Below are 19426 nucleotides of genomic sequence, written 5' to 3'. Positions count from 1 at the left end.
CAATAATGACTTGATGCATCGTATTATCAGATCATTATGCATTGTGCAAAGCAGGACTTTTTTCCAAACATTTTCGCCAAAAACAATTTTTGATATTCAAAGATTCGTTGTATTAAATCAACGCTATACGCGTGCATCCAGCTATTAAATAAATTCAAATAGGTCACCCACTCAGCTATATGCATGAAATCCAGCCATCTATCTGCGAGTCCTTGAAGCATGTTCGATATATAATAAAAATGTTCTTGCAAGTAAGCAATGGTATAATTATGGTTTTGAAATAGTGGATCGATCATTTGCGTGTCATTGCTCAAGGATAGCGCTGAACTGACAGGTCTGTGTAGCGGGTGGGCCTTGGTATTTAGAGGAAACGGCACAATAGATATTGAACATCGAGAGTGTTCGCTCAAATTGCAATAGTTGACAGTCATGCTTTATACGACAACTTTGCTAATATGCATAATCAATATGATTTTTTGCGGTTAATGTTAATTTACATTTACATGTTTTATGAGCCACATACAACATTAGAGAGATTACATTTTTGGACAATACGAACAACATTTCAGGATCTCTATATTACTCGTTTATCCGCTTTTAGTGATTACAAAGACATTTTAATGTACACATTGGTTATAAGAAAAACAATAATGGTGCAGTCGAACTTTTTCACCGAGAAATATGCAATATTTTTATAATGTTCTATTTATATTCCTTATATATGTTATTTAACAAGTTTTGTACATGTGGTAACATGGTTTCCTATGACTCAGCATTGTTTAGGTGAACACATCTTTGCGCGACTTTCAATTTCCTAATATTTCGCATAGAATGCCCGCCCCTCGTCACCAAACACAACAATAAAAGCCACTGGCATTCGGATACTGCTACGATAAGCAATTCTACGGAGATGAATTACAACACAAACGTGACACTTAAGTGCGACGAGGGATACTGGTTGAGCACTATGACACCCGATGGCCACCCCAATACAACCCAAACAGTGAAGTGCGGATTAAACCTGGACTGGACACCTGCTAGAAACTGTGCTATTATAAGTATGAATGTTTGTGATTGTTGTTTGACTTCGTTTCTTTCCTGTAGTTAAACACCCGTTAAACATTTGAAAGACGTTTATTGCTTGTTATTTTATTAGTAGCACACATTTTTGGCTGTTTTTTAATATTATATTCGAAATCAAAAAGACAATTGAGTGTAATGAATAATCAGTTTATTATTTATCATGTGCAAGAATGGCGATTTTCTGGTTTCATATCGTTGTTCCTATTAAAGTGTCAATGGTTATGCTATACCTCTAACCATATATAATACTGTCCTTTTCCAAAAAACACGAAAACCAAGGAAAACGATTGCCATTTATATAGATATTACACCCATCGATTTTGTACTAGATGTATTAAATAATGACTTGATGCATCGTATTATCTGATAAGTATGCATTATGCAAATTATGAATCTATTCCAAACAGTTGCACCAAACACAATGTTCAGTATTTAAAAATTCGTTTTATTAAGTAAACGCTATACGCGTTCAATCCAGCTATTGAATCAATAGGCAAAGGTCACGCACTCAGCTATATGCATGAAATCCAGCCATCTATCTGCAATGAACACGCATTCCGCAATATGAGTGCGATGCAGATATGTCAGCAATAAGAACTGATAGCACACCGCTATATGCGTGGAATCGAGCCCTTGAAGCATGTTCGATATACAATATAACTGTTTTTGCAAGTCAGCAATTGTATATGGATTTGAAATAGGGTATCGATCAGTTTCGTGTTATAACTCAGGGGTAGCGCTGAACTGACAAGTCTGTGTGGCGGGTGGGCCATGGTTTTAGAGGAAACGGCACAATTGATACTGAACATTGAGAGTGTTCGCCCCAATTGCATTACAAGTTAGTCATGCTTTATACGACAACTTTGCTAAGATGCATAATTCAATATGATTCTATGCGGTTAGTGTTAATTTACATTTACATGTTTTGTGAGTCACATACAATATCAGAAGGATCGCTATATTACTCGTTTATCCGCTTTGATTGATTACAAAGACATTTTGATGTACACATTGGTTATAAGTGAAACAATAATAGTACAGTCAAACTTTCTCACCGAGAAATATGTATTTTTTGTATAATGCTATTTTTATATTCCTTATATATGTTTTTTACTAGTTGTGTACATGTGGCAACACATTTTTTGTGGTTTCCTATGACTCAGCATTGTTTAGGTGAAAACTTGTTTGCGCGACTTTTTAATTTCCTATTATTTCACATAGAATGCCCGGGCCTCGTCAAGAAGCACACCAAGTATAGCCACTGGCATTTGGCTAATACAACGTTAAGCAATTCTACGGAGATGGATTACAACACAAACGTGACACTTACGTGCAACGAGGGATACTGGTTGAGCACTATGACACTCGATTGCCACCCCAATACAACCCAAACAGTGAAGTGCGGATTAAACCTGGACTGGACACCTGCTGGAAACTGTGCTATTATACGTATGAATGTTTGTGATTGTTGTTTGACTTCGTTTCTTTCCTGTAGTTAAACACCCGTTAAACACTTGAAAGACGTTTGTTGCTTGTTATTTTATTGGTAGCACACTTTTTTTGGCTGTTTTTTTAATATTATATTCGAATAAAAATGACATTTGAGTGTAAGGAATAATCAGTTTATTATTCATCATGTGCAAGAATAGCGATTTTCTGGTTTCATATCGTTGTTCCTGTTAAAGTGTTCATGGTAATATTATAACTCTAACCATATTTAATACTGTCCTTTTCCAAATAACACGAAAACTAACGAAAACGATTGCCATTATTAAAGATATTACACCCATCGATTTTGTACTAGATGTATTAAATAATGACTTGATGCATCGTATTATCAGATCAGTATGCAATATGCAATATAGGACTCTTCTCCAAACAGTTGCACCAAACACGATGTGCAGTATTTAGAAATTCGTTTTGTTAAATAAATGCTATACGCGTGATATCCAGCTACTGAATCAATGTGCAAAGATCACGCACTCAGCCATATGCATGAAATCCAGCCATCTATCTGCAATGAACACGCATTCCGCAAAATGCGTGCCATACAGATATTTCAGCAGTTGGAAATGATAACGCACCGCTATATGCGTGGAATCGAGCCCCTCATTCATGTTTGATAGACAATAGAACTGTTTTTTGCAAGTCAGCAATTGTATATGGATTTGAAATAGGGTATCGATCAGTTTCGTGTTATAACTCAGGGGTAGCGCTGAACAGACAGGTCTGTGTAGCGGATGGGCCATGGTATTTAGAGCAAACGGCACAATGGATACTGAACATCGAGAGTGATCGCCCAAATTGCAATACATGACAGTCATGCTTTATACGACAACTTTGCTAAGATGCATAATTCAATATGATCCTATACGGTTAATGTTAATTTACATTTACATGTTCTGTGAGTCACATACACTATCAGAAATATTACATTTTTGGACAAAACGAACAACTTACAAGAATCGCTATATTACTCTTTCATCCGCTTTGATTGATAACAAAGACATTTTCATGTACACATGGTTATTAGAAAAATAATAATGGTACAGTCGAACATTCTCACCGAGAAATATGCATTATTTTTATAATGCTATTTTTATATTCCTTATTTATGTTTTTACTAGATTTGTGCATGTGGCAACACATGTTTTGTTGTTTCTTATGACTCAGCATTGTTTAGGTGAACACATGATTGCGCGACTTTTTAATTTCATATTATTTCGCATAAAATGCCCGGGCCTCGTCACCAAGCACAACAATGATAGCCACTGGCATTTGGCTAATGCAATGTTAAGCAATTCTACGGATGCGGATTACAACACAAACGTGACACTTACGTGCAACGAGGGATACTGGTTGAGCACTATGACACTCGATTGCCACCCCAATACAACCCAAACAGTGAAGTGCGGATTAAACCTGGACTGGACACCTGCTAGAAACTGTGCTATTATACGTATGAATGTTTGTGATTGTTGTTTGACTTCGTTTCTTTCCTGTAGTTAAACACCCGTTAAACATTTGAAAGACGTTTATTGCTTGTTATTTTATTCGTAGCACACATTTTTGGCTGTTTTTTAATATTATATTCGAAATCCCAAGTGTAAGGAATAATCAGTTTATTATTCATCATGTGCAAGAAAAGCGATTTTCTGGTTTCAGATCGTTTTTCCTGTTAAAGTGCTCATGGTTATGCTATAACTCTAACCATATTTAATACTGTCCATTTCCAAATAACACGAAAACCAACGACAAAGATTGCCATTTATAAAGATATTACACCCATCGATTTTGTACTAGATGTATTAAATAATGACTTGATGCATCGTATTATCAGATCAGTATGCATTATGCAATATAGGACTCTTCTCCAAACAGTTGCACCAAACACAATGTTCAGTATTTTAAAATTGGTTTTATTAAATAAACGCTATACGCGTGCAATCCAGCTATTGAATCAATAGGCAAAGGTCACGCACTCAGCTATATGCATAAAATCCAGCCATGTATCTGCAATGAACACGCATTCCGCAATATGCGTGCGATGCAGATATGTCACCAATTGGAAATGATAACACACCGCTATATGCGTGGAATCGAGCCATTGAAGCATGTTTGATAGACAATAGAACTGTTTTCGCAAGTCAGCAATTGTATATGGATTTAAAATAGAGGATCGATCAGTTTCGTGTTATAACTCAAGGGTAGCGCTGAACTGACAGGTCTGTGTAGCGGGTGGCCCATGGTATTTAGAACAAACGGCAAAATCGATACTGAACATTGAGAGGGTTCGACCAAATTGCAATACATGACAGTCATGCTTTATACGACAACGTTGCTAAGATGCATAATTCAATATGATTCTATGCGGTTAATGTTAATTTACATTTTCATGTTTTGTGAGTCACATACAATATCAGAAAGATTCCAGTTTTGGACAAAACGAACAACTTTCGAGGATCGCTATATTACTCGTGTATCCGCTTTGATTGATTACAAAGACATTTTGATGTACACATTGGTTATAAGTAAAACAATAATGGTACAGTCGAACTTTCTCACCGAGAAATATGTATAATTTGTATAATGTTATTTTTATATTCCTTATATATGTTTTTTTACTAGTTGTGTGCATGTGGCAACACATGTTTTGTGGTTTCCTATGACTCAGCATTGTTTAGGTTAACACTATTTTGCACGACTGTTTAATTTCCTATTATTTCGCATTGAAAACCCGGGCCTCGTCAAGAAGCACAACAATGATAGCCACTGGCATTTGGCTAATGCAACGTTAAGCAATTCTACGGAGATGGATTACAACACAAACGTGACACTTAAGTGCGACGAGGGATACTGGTTGAGCACTATGACACTCGATTGCCACCCCAATACAACCCAAACAGTGAAGTGCGGATTAAACCTGGACTGGACACCTGCTGGAAACTGTGCTATTATACGTATGAATGTTTGTGATTGTTGTTTGACTTCGTTTCTTTCCTGTAGTTAAACACCCGTTAAACATTTGAAAGACGTTTATTGCTTGTTATTTTATTGGTAGCACACATTTTTTGGCTGTTTTTTAATATAATATTCGAAATAAAAAAAGACATTTGAATGTAAAGAATAATCAGTGTATTATTCATCATGTGCAAGAATAGCGATTATGCTGGTTTCATATCGTTGTTCATGTTAAAGTGTTCATTGTAATGCTATAACTCCAACCATATTTAATACTGTCCTTTTCCAAAAAAACACGAAAACCAAGGAAAACGATTGCCATTTATATAGATATTACACCCGTCGATTTTGAACTAGATGTATTAAATAATGACTTGATGCATCGTATTATCTGATAAGTATGCATTATGCAAATTATGACTCTATTCCAAACAGTTGCACCAAACACAATGTTCAGTATTTAAAAATTCGTTTTATTAAATAAACGCTATACGCGTTCAATCCAGCTATTGAATCAATAGGCAAAGGTCACGCACTCAGCTATATGCATGAAATCCAGCCATCTATCTGCAATGAACACGCATTCCGCAATATGCGTGCGATGCAGATGTGTCAGCAATAAGAAATGATAGCACACCGCTATATGCGTGGAATCGAGCACTTGAAGCATTTTTGATAGACAATAGAACTGTTTTTGCAAGTCAGCAATTGTATATGGATTTAAAAAAGGGGATCGATCAGTTTCGTGTTGTAACTCAGAGGTAGCGCTGAACTGACAGGTCTGTGTGGCGGATGGGCCATGGTATTTAGAGCATTCAGCACAATCGATACTGAACATCGAGCGTGCTCGCCCAAATGCAATAGATAACAGTCATGCTTTATACGACAACTTTGCTGCTATGCATAATTCAATATGATTCTATGCGGTTAGTGTTAATTTACATTTACATGTACTGTGAGTCACATACAATATAACAAATATTACATTTTTGGACAATACGAACAACGTTCTTGGATCGCTTTATTACTCGTTTATCCGCTTTTAGTAATTACAAAAAAAAATTTATGTACATATTGGTTATAAGAAAAACAATAATGGTATAGTCGAACATTCTCAACGAGAAATATTAATTATTTTTATAATATTGTTTACTCCTTATATATGTTTTTTACTAGTTTGGTACATGTGTCAACCCATGTTTTGTGGTTTCCTATGACTCAGCATTGTTAAGGTGAATACATGTGTGCGCGACTGTTTAATTTCCTATTATTTCGCATAGAATACCTGCGCCTCGTCACCAAGCACAACAATGATAGCCACTGGCATTTGGATAATGTAACGTTAAGCAATTCTGTGGAGATGAATTACAACACAAACGTGACACTTAAGTGCGACGAGGGATACTGGTTGAACACTATGACAACCGAAGGCGACCCCAATACAACCCAAACAGTGAAGTGCGGATTAAAGCGAAACTGGACACCTGCTGAAAACTGTGCTATTATAAGTATGAATGTTTGTGAGAACTGTTTGACTTCGTTTTTTGTCCTGTAGATAAACACCCGTTAATCATTTGAAAGACGTTTATTGCTTGTTACTTTATAAGTAGCACACTGTTTTGACTGTGAGTTTTAATATTATATTCCAAAATAAAAAAGACAATTAAATGTAAGGCATAATCAGTTTAGTATGTGCAAGAATAGCAATTTGCTGGTTTCATATCGATGATTCTGTGAAAGCGTTTATGATAATGCTTTAAAGGGATCTTTTCACGCTTTGGTAAATTGACAAAATTGAAAAAAGTTGTTTCAGATTCGCACATTTTCGTTTTAGTTATGATATTTGTGAGGAAACAGTAATACTGAACATTTACCATGGTCTAATATAGCCATTATATGCATCTTTTGACGATTTTAAAACCTAAAAATTATAAAGCGTTGCAACGCGAAACGATTGAATAATTTGGAGAGTTCTGTTTTTGTCGTTAAATTTTGTGAAACTACGAAGATTGCTTATATAAGGTATAAAATACGTCAAGTATGTGTACTCGGCGGAATAGCTCAGTAGGCTAAAGTGTTTTTACTTCAGGACTCTGGCAGGACTCCAGGGGTCACTGGTTCGAAACCTGCTCCGGGCAATGTTCTTTTCCTTTTTTTAATTTTGTTCTTGATTTTTTACTGGAGCTTTTTCGATCCAATGTTTACATTTATCAATATAAAGCATTTAATGAATAAGTAAAAAAATGCCAAAATCTGTGAAAAGGCCCCTTTAACTCTAACCGTTTTTGCATACTCTCCTTTTCCAAATAACACGAAAACCAACAATAACGATTGTCATTTGTACAAATATTACAACCATCGATGTGTTACTAGATGTATTCAATAATGACTTCATGCATCGTATTATCAGATCATTATGAATTATGCATTATGCAATGTAGTACTCTTTTCTAAACAGTTGCACCAAAAACAATTTTCGGTATTCAAATTTGGTGTATTAAATAAACGCTATACGCGTACAATCCAGCTATTGAATCAATAGGCAAAGTTCACCCACTCAGCTATATGCATAAAATCCAGCCATCTATCTGCAACTGACACGCATTTCTCAATATGTCCGCGATGCAGATATTTCAGCAATAGGAAATGATACAACACCGCTATATGAGTTGAATCGAGTCCGTAGATAAATATATTGTATTCAAGTAATTAAATTTAGATTGTCACACTCCTCCCCACCTGAACAATGGCTACACCAATATCAAAAACACCACTTACAATTCAACTGCTACATCCACGTGCGACCCAGGATATAGGATGCTTGGTAGCAACACCATCAATTGTCTCGAAACTGGAAAATGGAGCGATTTACGTATCAACTGAACCATATTGGGTAAGATTTCGTGGAATACATCATAAATACTCGGTTGTGTCATAACTTTGAATAAAAGCAACACACGTACAAACCATGATGGGTTGATTTATCTTTTAAGTGTATTTATCTTCGAAACTGTTAAATACAGCGAATTACGTGTAAACTGCATCATATTGGGTAAGAGTTCGTTAGTCGCTAAAAAATATGATACGTTTATAGAATGTGTGTAATGAGTTTTTAATACTTGCAAAGAGACCATTGACATTGAATTTGTGACAATGCGTTTATTTATCTTTGTAATTTCTTTATCTTCTCTACGTATATAAATGTACATGTACATTAGACTGATTAGAGAACTTCTCCCGTTCTGATAAATTCTGATCACTTATTCCTTAACACAAGTGTCAAGTAATAATTATAAACAAATTGAAACTCAAGTTACTTCAGTAAAGGATAATTCTTATAATTACTACTAGGTTCTTAATTAAATATAATATAAATAAAGGAACCTCCAGCTGCTGCAGAAGTGGTGCATTCTCATTATAAACAATTAGTTTGTCCCTATTTAAGGCAAGTGACTCAATGCCCAAACAGTACGAAAGAGAACAATACGAAACAACATACACACATAGAAGAATAATAAAGCTCGGGTCACCGCCTTGGAAAGGTCAAGGCAAAGAATTGGCGTTTAAACCGGTTTTAGAGCGCCCAACCTCACACTTTGCCCAGCAATATTCATAAAACATATAAGTGTAAATAAAATCTTACCTCATAGCATTGCCATTTAAGGCAAGATACCAATTATCGTCAAATAAGACACAATCTTAAAGCACATGCCAGACACTAACACAAATACATTAAACTGAATGATACCATTTGGTAACGTTGATCCGTAATTATGGCGCAAAATTGCACATATTTTCGAGTTAGGTTAGCGAAACTTCAATAAATAACATGTAAATAAAAGTAACCGTCAAAGCATCTCAAATCAAATCATATTAGAAGAATAGAATAATAAATTTCGAATAATCACTAATTGACTATTCAATTGTCGAATGTAAACCAGAGCGTAATAACTATAACATTTTAGGCATAATAAACTTAAACAAAAATAAGAATTTACTACATTTAGTCTCCAATTATCAGTTTTAGAGCCATTGCGTAGTAAATTTATTTGTTCGATCCTCGCCCATACAAAAGGTCCTTGTGTTAGTAAAAGTAAAGCAAAATAGCAATAAATCGCTTCATATGTTTGTATCAAACTGAATAAAATAATACATTTTTCCTAAAGTGTTTAAACAAATAGGAATCCTCCTACATTTTAAAAATGTCTGGTATACTTCAAATTGTTTAAAAAAAGACTGCTTATTGAATTAAAAAATATTTTACCATCAAATCAAATAAAATAGGTAAACACGGTTCATACATAGTTCATTCACACTACAAAACTCTCATCTGCCGGTAGGCAATAACAATCAGTAGGACTTGTGGCATAAACTGTTATACTATATTCATAATAGTCACTGCATGCTTTACAGCTACTATGTCAGTCGTCACAACATATGCTTCAACCACGAATCTTGATATGACCACCACGCAACAATCAGCCACAACGATGACAACATCAACAAGTCTGATCAATATCCCAGGTAGTATCAACGGATAATACTGCATTATTGATCCCATATTATAAAATAGTATGTATAATTTTAATAAAACTATGTATTAAATTTTCAATGAAATCAGTACATAAGCATTATACTTTCAACGAAGTTGTCGACATGGTATGCCAATTTCGTAATTATTGTTGGGTTTCTCAATCGAATACGTTTCAACATAGTTTTAATTTGATAAGAAACTCATCTGGTGTTTGATGCTTCTACTGTTTATTTTAAACCTCGAATAGTGCATAAAAGTTAAAGACAATTATGTTTAAACGTTGACCCTTTTTGTTGGACTTTTAACTATCCAATTCAAACCGACGTCTGCTCCGTCGAAAATCGATAGCTAACTTTAATTGCAAACATCCCCTTTCACAGGGTTGCAAGGAATTCAACTTTATATATAAACATGATAGTGTTGTTAATTATGATTTTACTTTGATATTTCGCTATTCGTATTCAAGCATATTTTAATGGTATAATATATTCACAAATAATACCGGGCGAACAGCACAATAGCTACAACAATACAGGTTGTGTCTGTTCTGTGTTTGTATAGTGACTTAAATGTTTGTGTATGCATGATTTTTCTGTATATTTGATACGTTTTAAACGATAAACTAATAACATAATTGATTCATAATGAAACCGGCATTGTTTATCCAATTAACATTATAACTTTGAAACCTGTTTATGTAATGTCTTTATAAAACGCATGGTTATATAGCGATTCTCAAATGTTTGTTGCGGAGATTGATTTTTTGTGAATGTTATATTATATATATCTCAGTACTCTGTACATACTTACATCAAATTAATATAAATCAAGGTTGCATCGATCTCCATCTTCCTGAACACTGGGAAACCATCGGACTCAACATTCAACATATCAAGATCCTGCCGGATCCTAACCATGCTACAGTCTACTGTCATCCTGGTTATAGCGCATTCCTGGCTGGCCAACACACATACTCAGATCACTTTCAAATCACATGCAGAGAGGGCATTTGGAAATCACACTCGGATTGCCAAATGATAGGTAATTATATACACTTAAATTGCATAGCTTGTTTTTTTTTGTATTTGCAAATGGATACACATTATATTTTATTTAATGCTAAGTTATGAAATAATGAACATTCTCGGAGGATTCATTCGCATGATCTTCTGACTATCCCGACTAGGGATTACCTTTTTTATTGAACGTGTCTTTGACTTTGAAAGTTTTGTTATCTTACAACATAGTGAATCATCAAAGTCGAAGGCAATAAGAAAAGCAGTATATTCAAATAGAATCATCATTGCCCATGCATGCTTATTAGATCTAGGCATACATTTAAAATAAACATTGCATTATAATTTTCAAAGTCCATGATCACTTTAATCAACATGACTTTCACGGTCTTGTTAACAAAATCAATGTTTTCACTTTACGGAGTACATTTTTTCACAGTTATATCCCGAAAGAAGTGTATAATTAATTATTGTTATACACAACTTTATATCAATCAGGAACTTTTTCTGCTGATCATCTGACACTGCATATTGTATTGTATTGTTTTTATAGATGCAGTACATCTGATCGGATAGCAAATCGTCTCCGACATTGCGCTGGAATATTGTGCGGTAGTTAAATATGTATGGGACAATTATACAATTATTTTTGTCGTTGATCACCTAGCGGCTTTTCTTTTGCTATAAGTACCAATCCTCGAAAAACGAAAACAATACCGGATTAAAACATAATTATAATTGTACAAGGGTTAACCGTTCGTCTTATTGTTAAGCAGATGGTCGTCTGTAAATTCATCAAATCACAAAGTGATGTTCTAAAAGATAATGAGAATACACATTGAGAATCACAAGATTGATGCAGTTGAACATGATCCTAGAACGCTTTTTTGAATCTCCAACTGGACTGACATGACGTTACAACGAAAAACTAGTAAATAAAAGAATTAATATGTTTAATTGTTCATCGCGAAATGCTAATGAAAATATAATGGATGGTGATGAAGACTATGTTATCAAGTAGAAATGTATTGTAATCTCATATATTTGAAGGAAAATTAAATTCATTTACTGCTTATATTTTAAGAGTAAATATAAATTATTATTAACTTTTTATCTGACGTCATAACACAATTTTGGCGCCACACGTGTGTGTCTTAAAACATACACGCAAGTACAAACGCACGAACTTACGCTCCAACAAACATACACAGCGATTATGTTCACGTTATAAAGCTATGTTACCATAAAATAAACTCGTATCCTCTCTTTACCCTCAGCAGATGATCGGTGCTTCAGCATAACGTCACACGAATCGTTCGTCAATATCATGAGATTGCATTCAGTATGGGGGCACAGCAAATAGTAATTTTTTCAAATGTATATCAATATTGACGGCGACAGTTCATTTAGAAATATAAGTGGACAGCGTTTCGTCTGAAGAGCGTACAGAGAAGACTTAAGTATTCAGCATAAAGGCGCCTCTTATCTGTCAGCAGATCACGTCAGACTAACTACCGTTCATCAACGTGTAGTGTTAGGTTCGTTGAAAATGAATAACGGACATTAACTCGAATTCAAACTCTGTTTTGTTTTTGTTTTTCAATTTGAATAACTCTGCCATGTGGTTAAATTTATATTAACATTGGTATTTTAGTGGTTGATTCCGAATTTTGAAACGCGTCATTCAACCGGTTTTAACCCCTTATTCTTTGCATTAACCGTAGAATCATTTAACATATTACAAAACTAAGCAAGCATTTGAACATTACATTGCTTATACTATCTTCGATCATAAGACGTGTTCGTTCTAGCAAAATAATCTATAGCAAATGTTTTTAAGCACCACGAGATAGAACGACAGCAACTTAACACATTTAACATGTATCCAAATCAACGTCCACCAATTTTGGGTAATCGTACTGCTATTTATCAGCATTTGTGTACAAATAAATGCCGAAGTCTGCGATGAAAAACGTATATTTCTGCTTATTTCTGCTTATAGACTTTGCATTTTTAAGATTGCAATATACCTCAATGTACCCCAAACTCTGTTGTAAACTTTTCAATACACACATATTGTCGATCAATAGCGCATTGTTTTTTTGTATCAACTATAAGCATTTAACAGTAATTTGAAATTAATATTTAATTGCGCGTTACCAAACACGTTACATGCCCGTAAAACAACCATTATATCAGCACTTATTATTTAAGCAAAATTTAACTACAACCCGTATTGCACTCATTTGCTTATCGAGAACTTCTAGGACAGTATCGTTCACTTCTTTAAACAAAACGATTAACATGTGTAACTTTTGGTACATTTTCTATTTGTCACTCAATCTACCGGTGATATAAATAAAGAAACACAAACGTGTAGGTTCTTCTCATAATTCTTAAAATTGTTTTGTTCATTTATATATACATTTATCACAACAGTCTTCTGTCGGTTGAAGCTCTAACTCGTCCTTCAAATAAACAAGTGTAAACAAATAATATAACTTTCTTTGCTATTACTTGTTAAGCTGTAACATAATACAAAGACATGCATACATAAAATGTAGATTCAAACAACAGTTTAATAATACTATGTATCACCAAAATTATAACAAGATAATACTTTATTTCCAATTATAACAAGTATCAATTACATGCACGTTTTAAAATCAGATAACATATATTTCCATTAAGATAAATGTTATTGTTGCGACCTGATCGACTTATTTTAATATAAAGTCCAATAAACATCTCTAATAATATGACAAATATATATCTATGTAAAAATCTTATAAACAATACAGCACATATGTACTTACAACGTTGTGGAATAATGTCACTGAGCTTCATCCAGTATGCTTAATTTGTTCACTTGGGCTTGTGGCATTATTGATGAATAGTTTTATCAACTGAACAAACACCCAGGTCGTGCGACTGCAGGTGATTGCAACCTGCACACGATCTATGAAATTAGGATATACACAGGAATCATAAAGAACCACATAAGTATATCAAATGTCGACTAAAATTAATTATTTAAAAAAAATAATGACAGTCGAGCATTTGCAAGAGCATATAAACCTTATTACCCAACATTATAAACAAAGCAGAACAGAATATTTTATTTCAGCTTAAGCATACAGCTCATCGCCATAAACATACATATGCAATAACAGCATGCGTGACAATTATATACAAAAACAAACATCCTTTTGAGGAAAGATCAATTTAAAAAAGTAATGACATACAACATGTTTTAGTGAGAATGTCACATGGATGGGGTTAATACAAAGTGATCATATAATGTTAACACGAAATGTAATAATTGTAACAAATATAACATTATTCTAAGCTTATTGTCTTTGTGGAAGATATATCATTTATACTACACATATAGCACATCTTCTCGTAACTTAAAGCATTTTAAACAAAAAATGGCAAGTTTTCTTAACACTATTTTGTTTGAACAATTAAGTAGTTCGATAAACTTGAACATACTAGGTCGTGATCTGTAATACTTTGGAATTAATGTATTCCTAATATCGGCATAATAAGGACATTTAATAACAAAGTGATATTCATCCTCGATATCATTGAGGTTGCAAAAAACACATTTGCGTTGATTTCTGACAATGTTCTGGTGTCTACCCGTTTCAATTAATAATTTGTGAGACGACAAACGTAATTTAGCAATAATATTCCTATGTTTTTTATTTTCAACAATATCAAGATACGCAGATCTTTCGAATATTGGTTTCAATTCTTTAAATAAAATCATTGAACTTGATGATGTGACATTTGTATTCCAGTTAGTGATATACTGGTCTCGTAATCTGGTTTTAAGTAGTGGTATTAATTGATTAGCGTTCACAGATTCGGGGAATAGCCATACATCGTTAAAACCGGTTTGGTTAAGAATGTCCCGTACTTTCGATGACCAATTGTTTGTGTTATTTTGGCGTTCAATTTCTAATCTCTGTGATAATAAAATGTGTTTAAGAATACAATTACCGTCTTTTACAGTACATAATTATGATACATACCTGGAATTAAAAAAAGACTTTCTAAATTACACAATGCAAACTGTCAAAACATGTATCTGTTTTCCTCAATGACGTCTGTTCTTCTGGCCCGCCAATTACTCTGGCCATCCCACCAAAGAAACATACACGCAACAGTAAAAAGACAGCTGGAAAGTATGTTATGAATTGTTAATACACTAATCCGTATAGAACAGGCTTTTTTAAAGAAAAGATGCTTGTTGACACTATTTAACACTAATCGTTAGAAAACATTACAATTTGCTGTATAAAAAGTATCAACACTTTTTTTTGTATAAAATTTGTATCATCTGCATAAATAATTATCATGTTTAATTAACCTTTATAAGTTGTTATGCCCCACAAGGGCGGCATATAGTTTTTGAACTGTCCGTCAGTCCATCCGTCTGTCTGTCCGTCAGTCAGTCCGTCCGTCCGTCCGCACGAAAACTTTAACTTTGCCCATAACTTTTGCAATATTGAAGATAGCAACTTGATATTTGGCATGCATGTGTATCTCATGAAGCTGCACATTTTGAGTGATGAAAGGTTAATGTCAATGTAATCCTTCAAGGTCAAAGGTGAAATATATGGCTTCAACGCGACGCAGTAGGTGCATTCAAGATTCTCATTTAATTTGATTAGTAAACGGTTCAGTAATTGGTTCAATAATTAATAATCTAAACGACCATAACGATAAAGATACAACTTGTTTGTGTTTTCTTTTTATTTAATTACGTGTAGGATAAATGTTTTGATATTACATGAAGTGCATATTTCTACGAGCAGAACATCGAGGCTTTCATCTCCGAAGTAACTGTCCACGATTTTATCATGGACGAGTACACATTACAGACCGATTAGTGTGCTAGGTATAAGCCAGTGATAATATCGATTTATCTTGACACGGGGTTATTCAAGCATGACTAATACACAACCGCGCGAATCTTTGCTGCTTGGGGGTTATACTCTGATACTAGTCGGCTCAGAAGTTTGGGGCTATAGGGGCTATACAGATTTTATCAATAAAGGCGCATGGCGGCTGTTTCGTTTGAAAAGGGCAGGGTGGCGCTTATGAAAGGCGGCATGGCGCAGCGCCACGCAAAAAGGGCCTGAGAAAAACACGACATTGTGTTTCTGACAAACACATCTCTTGTTCTCTTAATATTAATTCACATGAAACATCTTTGACACAAAACCGCTTGCTTATAAAGGTTATGTCTTATAAAAATAATGCCTTCTGACTCCATTTAATTGGCAATGTTTTCAAGACAACTCTTTCGTCTCATATGAAACAAAAACGTGACGATCTCGCTTTATTCATAGAGTTCATTCTGACGAGATAAGATAACACAAAACTATTTTCTCCGGCAGCAATTTAGAACGTGTGTTAAAGCAAATGTAGTGAATTTCAAGGCGCCAACGATGTTAGCATTTTTTGTCGCCATATACATAGGAGTATGTTGTAGCGCAACACCTAATGCAGAGAATGAAGGTAAATTTTAGAACGTAATTTTGTAATAAGAATGGTGAAACATACTATTTAGTTAGTTAACTAAGTAAATACGTTGAGTCAGTAAAATAAACTTTTTAGAATGTACTGAAACATATCAGTTGTTATCGTGTTTGTTTTCAAACGCATAATACGTATTGGTGAATGCACCATTGTACTTATAATGTTTGACAAGATTTACATTTTGAACGATCAATATAATTTAACTTTGTAAGAACATTTTATCTGTGCTTAATTAAGCAATGATTGCGAAAGTTAGTATACATATATATAAATATATATATAAAAATATATATAAATTGTAATACGCTTTATATTGGTGCTATAATATAAACAGATCCTCATAATATAGTGCAAAATAAATTCCTGTTCTTTATGTCGATAGTGCATGGTTACATATATGACGCATTGCTTGTAATCGTTGATAGTTTTCTATCAATTCATCAAATAAATTAATAGTATATATTAGAAAGCGAAATGTTAGTAAGCAACCAATTTAAAAACAATTACGACAATAATAAATCATCATTTGATATTGATTAAAAGCATAATACTTGTGTTGTTTTGTTAACGTCTACAAGGCTCGCATCGCTTATACAGTTTTAAATCATGTGCAAGGCACAATATTACAGTGAGTAGGGCCGAGATGTTAAGAAAAAAAACTTTTCAATCGAAATTTCACCGTTGCAAATTCCGCATGCTACTTACTCCTTTTTTCCTTAATCATTATAGTTGTTTTATAGGCAAATACCGGTTTTTAGTTCCCATATGTACCTCTATCAATTTGAGTATTTTGGTGACATACTTAAAAATGTAAATATCTGCGAACGAGTCTCTTCTAAACGTAGTTTTTGTTCTCCTATTTATTTATCAGACATATTATTTTATTTTCGCTTTATACAAGCGGTTCATGTTACAGATAACGAATACTTAGTTTGGTTTAATTGGGACAATCTGAAGCCATAGCTTTTGAGATAGCACATAGCACGTTCAATATCGCGTCACCGAAATTCGACCACACAGCGTCTTTTACTTTCATGTTGTTTTTGTAACCTGTGAGACATCAACATTTTAACTACATGTGTCCCTGAAACTTAAAAAAATACCAACCTATAGATGGTTAACTCATATGAAATAATTATCATATATACCAATATTTAGTAAAAGTACAAAACACACATAGGGTAATCAAACAGTTACCGAATGCCCCCCTCCCCCTTTATGCTATTAGTTTGGACTTTATCTTGGTTTCAATATTCCTGATGAATTTTATTAGTTTCATCAACGGAATTTTGCTGTTATTGCGTCTTCAACCATTGATTTTGTATCATTGTATATACTCAGAATACAATTGTCTTCCATGTTGTCCCGATCTCAACAATAATACAAACTGGGATACCATCGGACCTCATATTCAAAATATTGAGATGTCGACAGAGAGTGTTGTCATCTACTGTCAGACTGGTTATGAAGCATACCTTAATTTGAGCCAAATATATTCAGATCAATTCGAAATCACGTGCAAAAATGGGTCTTGGGACGTAGACTCTGTATGTCAAGAAAAAGGTAAATACAAGCGCATATTACATTATGCAATATAAACGTTTGCAACCACCATCAAAATATGAAACGCACCAGAGTTTGACACATATATTATAAGTCGTATTATGGAGTGTCAATGCAATTTCATGTCAAAATAATGGCACACTTGTTAACACTTGATTTGATATCACCGCATATAAGCAAAATTAATTTGTCTTTCAGGTTGTCCCGATCTCAACAATCATACAAACTGGGAAACCATCGGACCTAATATTCATCATATCAACATGACAGGTCAAACTTACGTTTACTGTAAGCCTGGATATCAAGGGCACCTTAATCCCCCAGACATATATACAGATCACTTCCGAATCACGTGCAAACATGGGACTTGGGACGTCCGCGGCATTTTTTGTCAAAAAAAGGGTAAGAACAAGAGCATTATACATTATGCAAATCAACCATTGAAAACCCATCAAAACGTGAAACGCACAACAGTTGGACATCATATTCAAACACAAAGATACTTATTTAAAGGACAAAACATTTTAATGGTGTTTGTCTGTGTGGAGTTTGTATAGAGCATAATAGGTTAGTGTTGAATATACATCAGGTTTATCATGCGTGGCTTAGAAAACAAAAAGCACGAGCTTTGGCGAGTGCTTTTTCGTTTTCGTGCCGAGCATGATAAACCTGACCTACAATCAACACTAATCTATTATTCTATTTTTATTCAGTAAACCTTTTTATTTAAACAAAATTAATTTACCTGGATAATATCGCTGGATTTATGACGTCATTTTGTCGAAAACATGACGTCATTTCGTGCCTTGATTTTTAGCAGATATTTAATCAACGGGGCTTTAATTAACCGAATTCTCTGTAAAAGTGGGATAAAATGGTTTTCTTTCTTTTTGCACGTTGTCCATGAAATATTGCAAATGGACAATACAAGTAGTATTTTCATTTACATCCGTATTATGTACACCTTATATAATGGTGTCCTTGCTGACATGCATTACGATGATCTTGGGTTGGTAGCATATAATGCTAATATCTCATATATGATAAACAAGAATAATTTTAACTGATATGTGTATTTACATTAATTTCATTGTGCTTACAAACGTTGTTGTTCTGGTACTCTGGTACGTATTAAACCAGTGAGTAATTAAATCGAATTTAAAGTTTCTTTTATTGCTTTTTATTTTGAATGAAAACGCTGAAACGTTTTATTGAC

At 34.0% G+C, this 19426-nt stretch overlaps 1 protein-coding gene across 3 annotated transcripts in view; it reads left to right on the top strand.

The window, feature by feature from the left end:
- The first annotated feature begins 16510 nt into the window (after positions 1-16510).
- LOC127852280 (sushi, von Willebrand factor type A, EGF and pentraxin domain-containing protein 1-like) overlaps positions 16511-19426 on the top strand; it is a 43403-nt gene continuing 40487 nt past the window's right edge. For all 3 annotated transcript variants that reach the window (XM_052386178.1, XM_052386177.1, XM_052386176.1), the window contains exons 1-2: positions 16511-16626; positions 18409-18612. In XM_052386178.1, the coding sequence (XP_052242138.1) occupies positions 16557-16626; positions 18409-18612 (274 nt within the window). In that variant the 5' untranslated portion in view covers positions 16511-16556. The remainder of the gene's footprint in view (positions 16627-18408; positions 18613-19426) is intronic.

The sequence above is a fragment of the Dreissena polymorpha genome, chromosome 12 (assembly GCF_020536995.1).
Source record: "Dreissena polymorpha isolate Duluth1 chromosome 12, UMN_Dpol_1.0, whole genome shotgun sequence".
Taxonomy (NCBI): domain Eukaryota; kingdom Metazoa; phylum Mollusca; class Bivalvia; order Myida; family Dreissenidae; genus Dreissena; species Dreissena polymorpha.
Note: the sequence above shows the minus strand (reverse complement) of the source record. Positions and strands in the feature narration are given on the sequence as shown.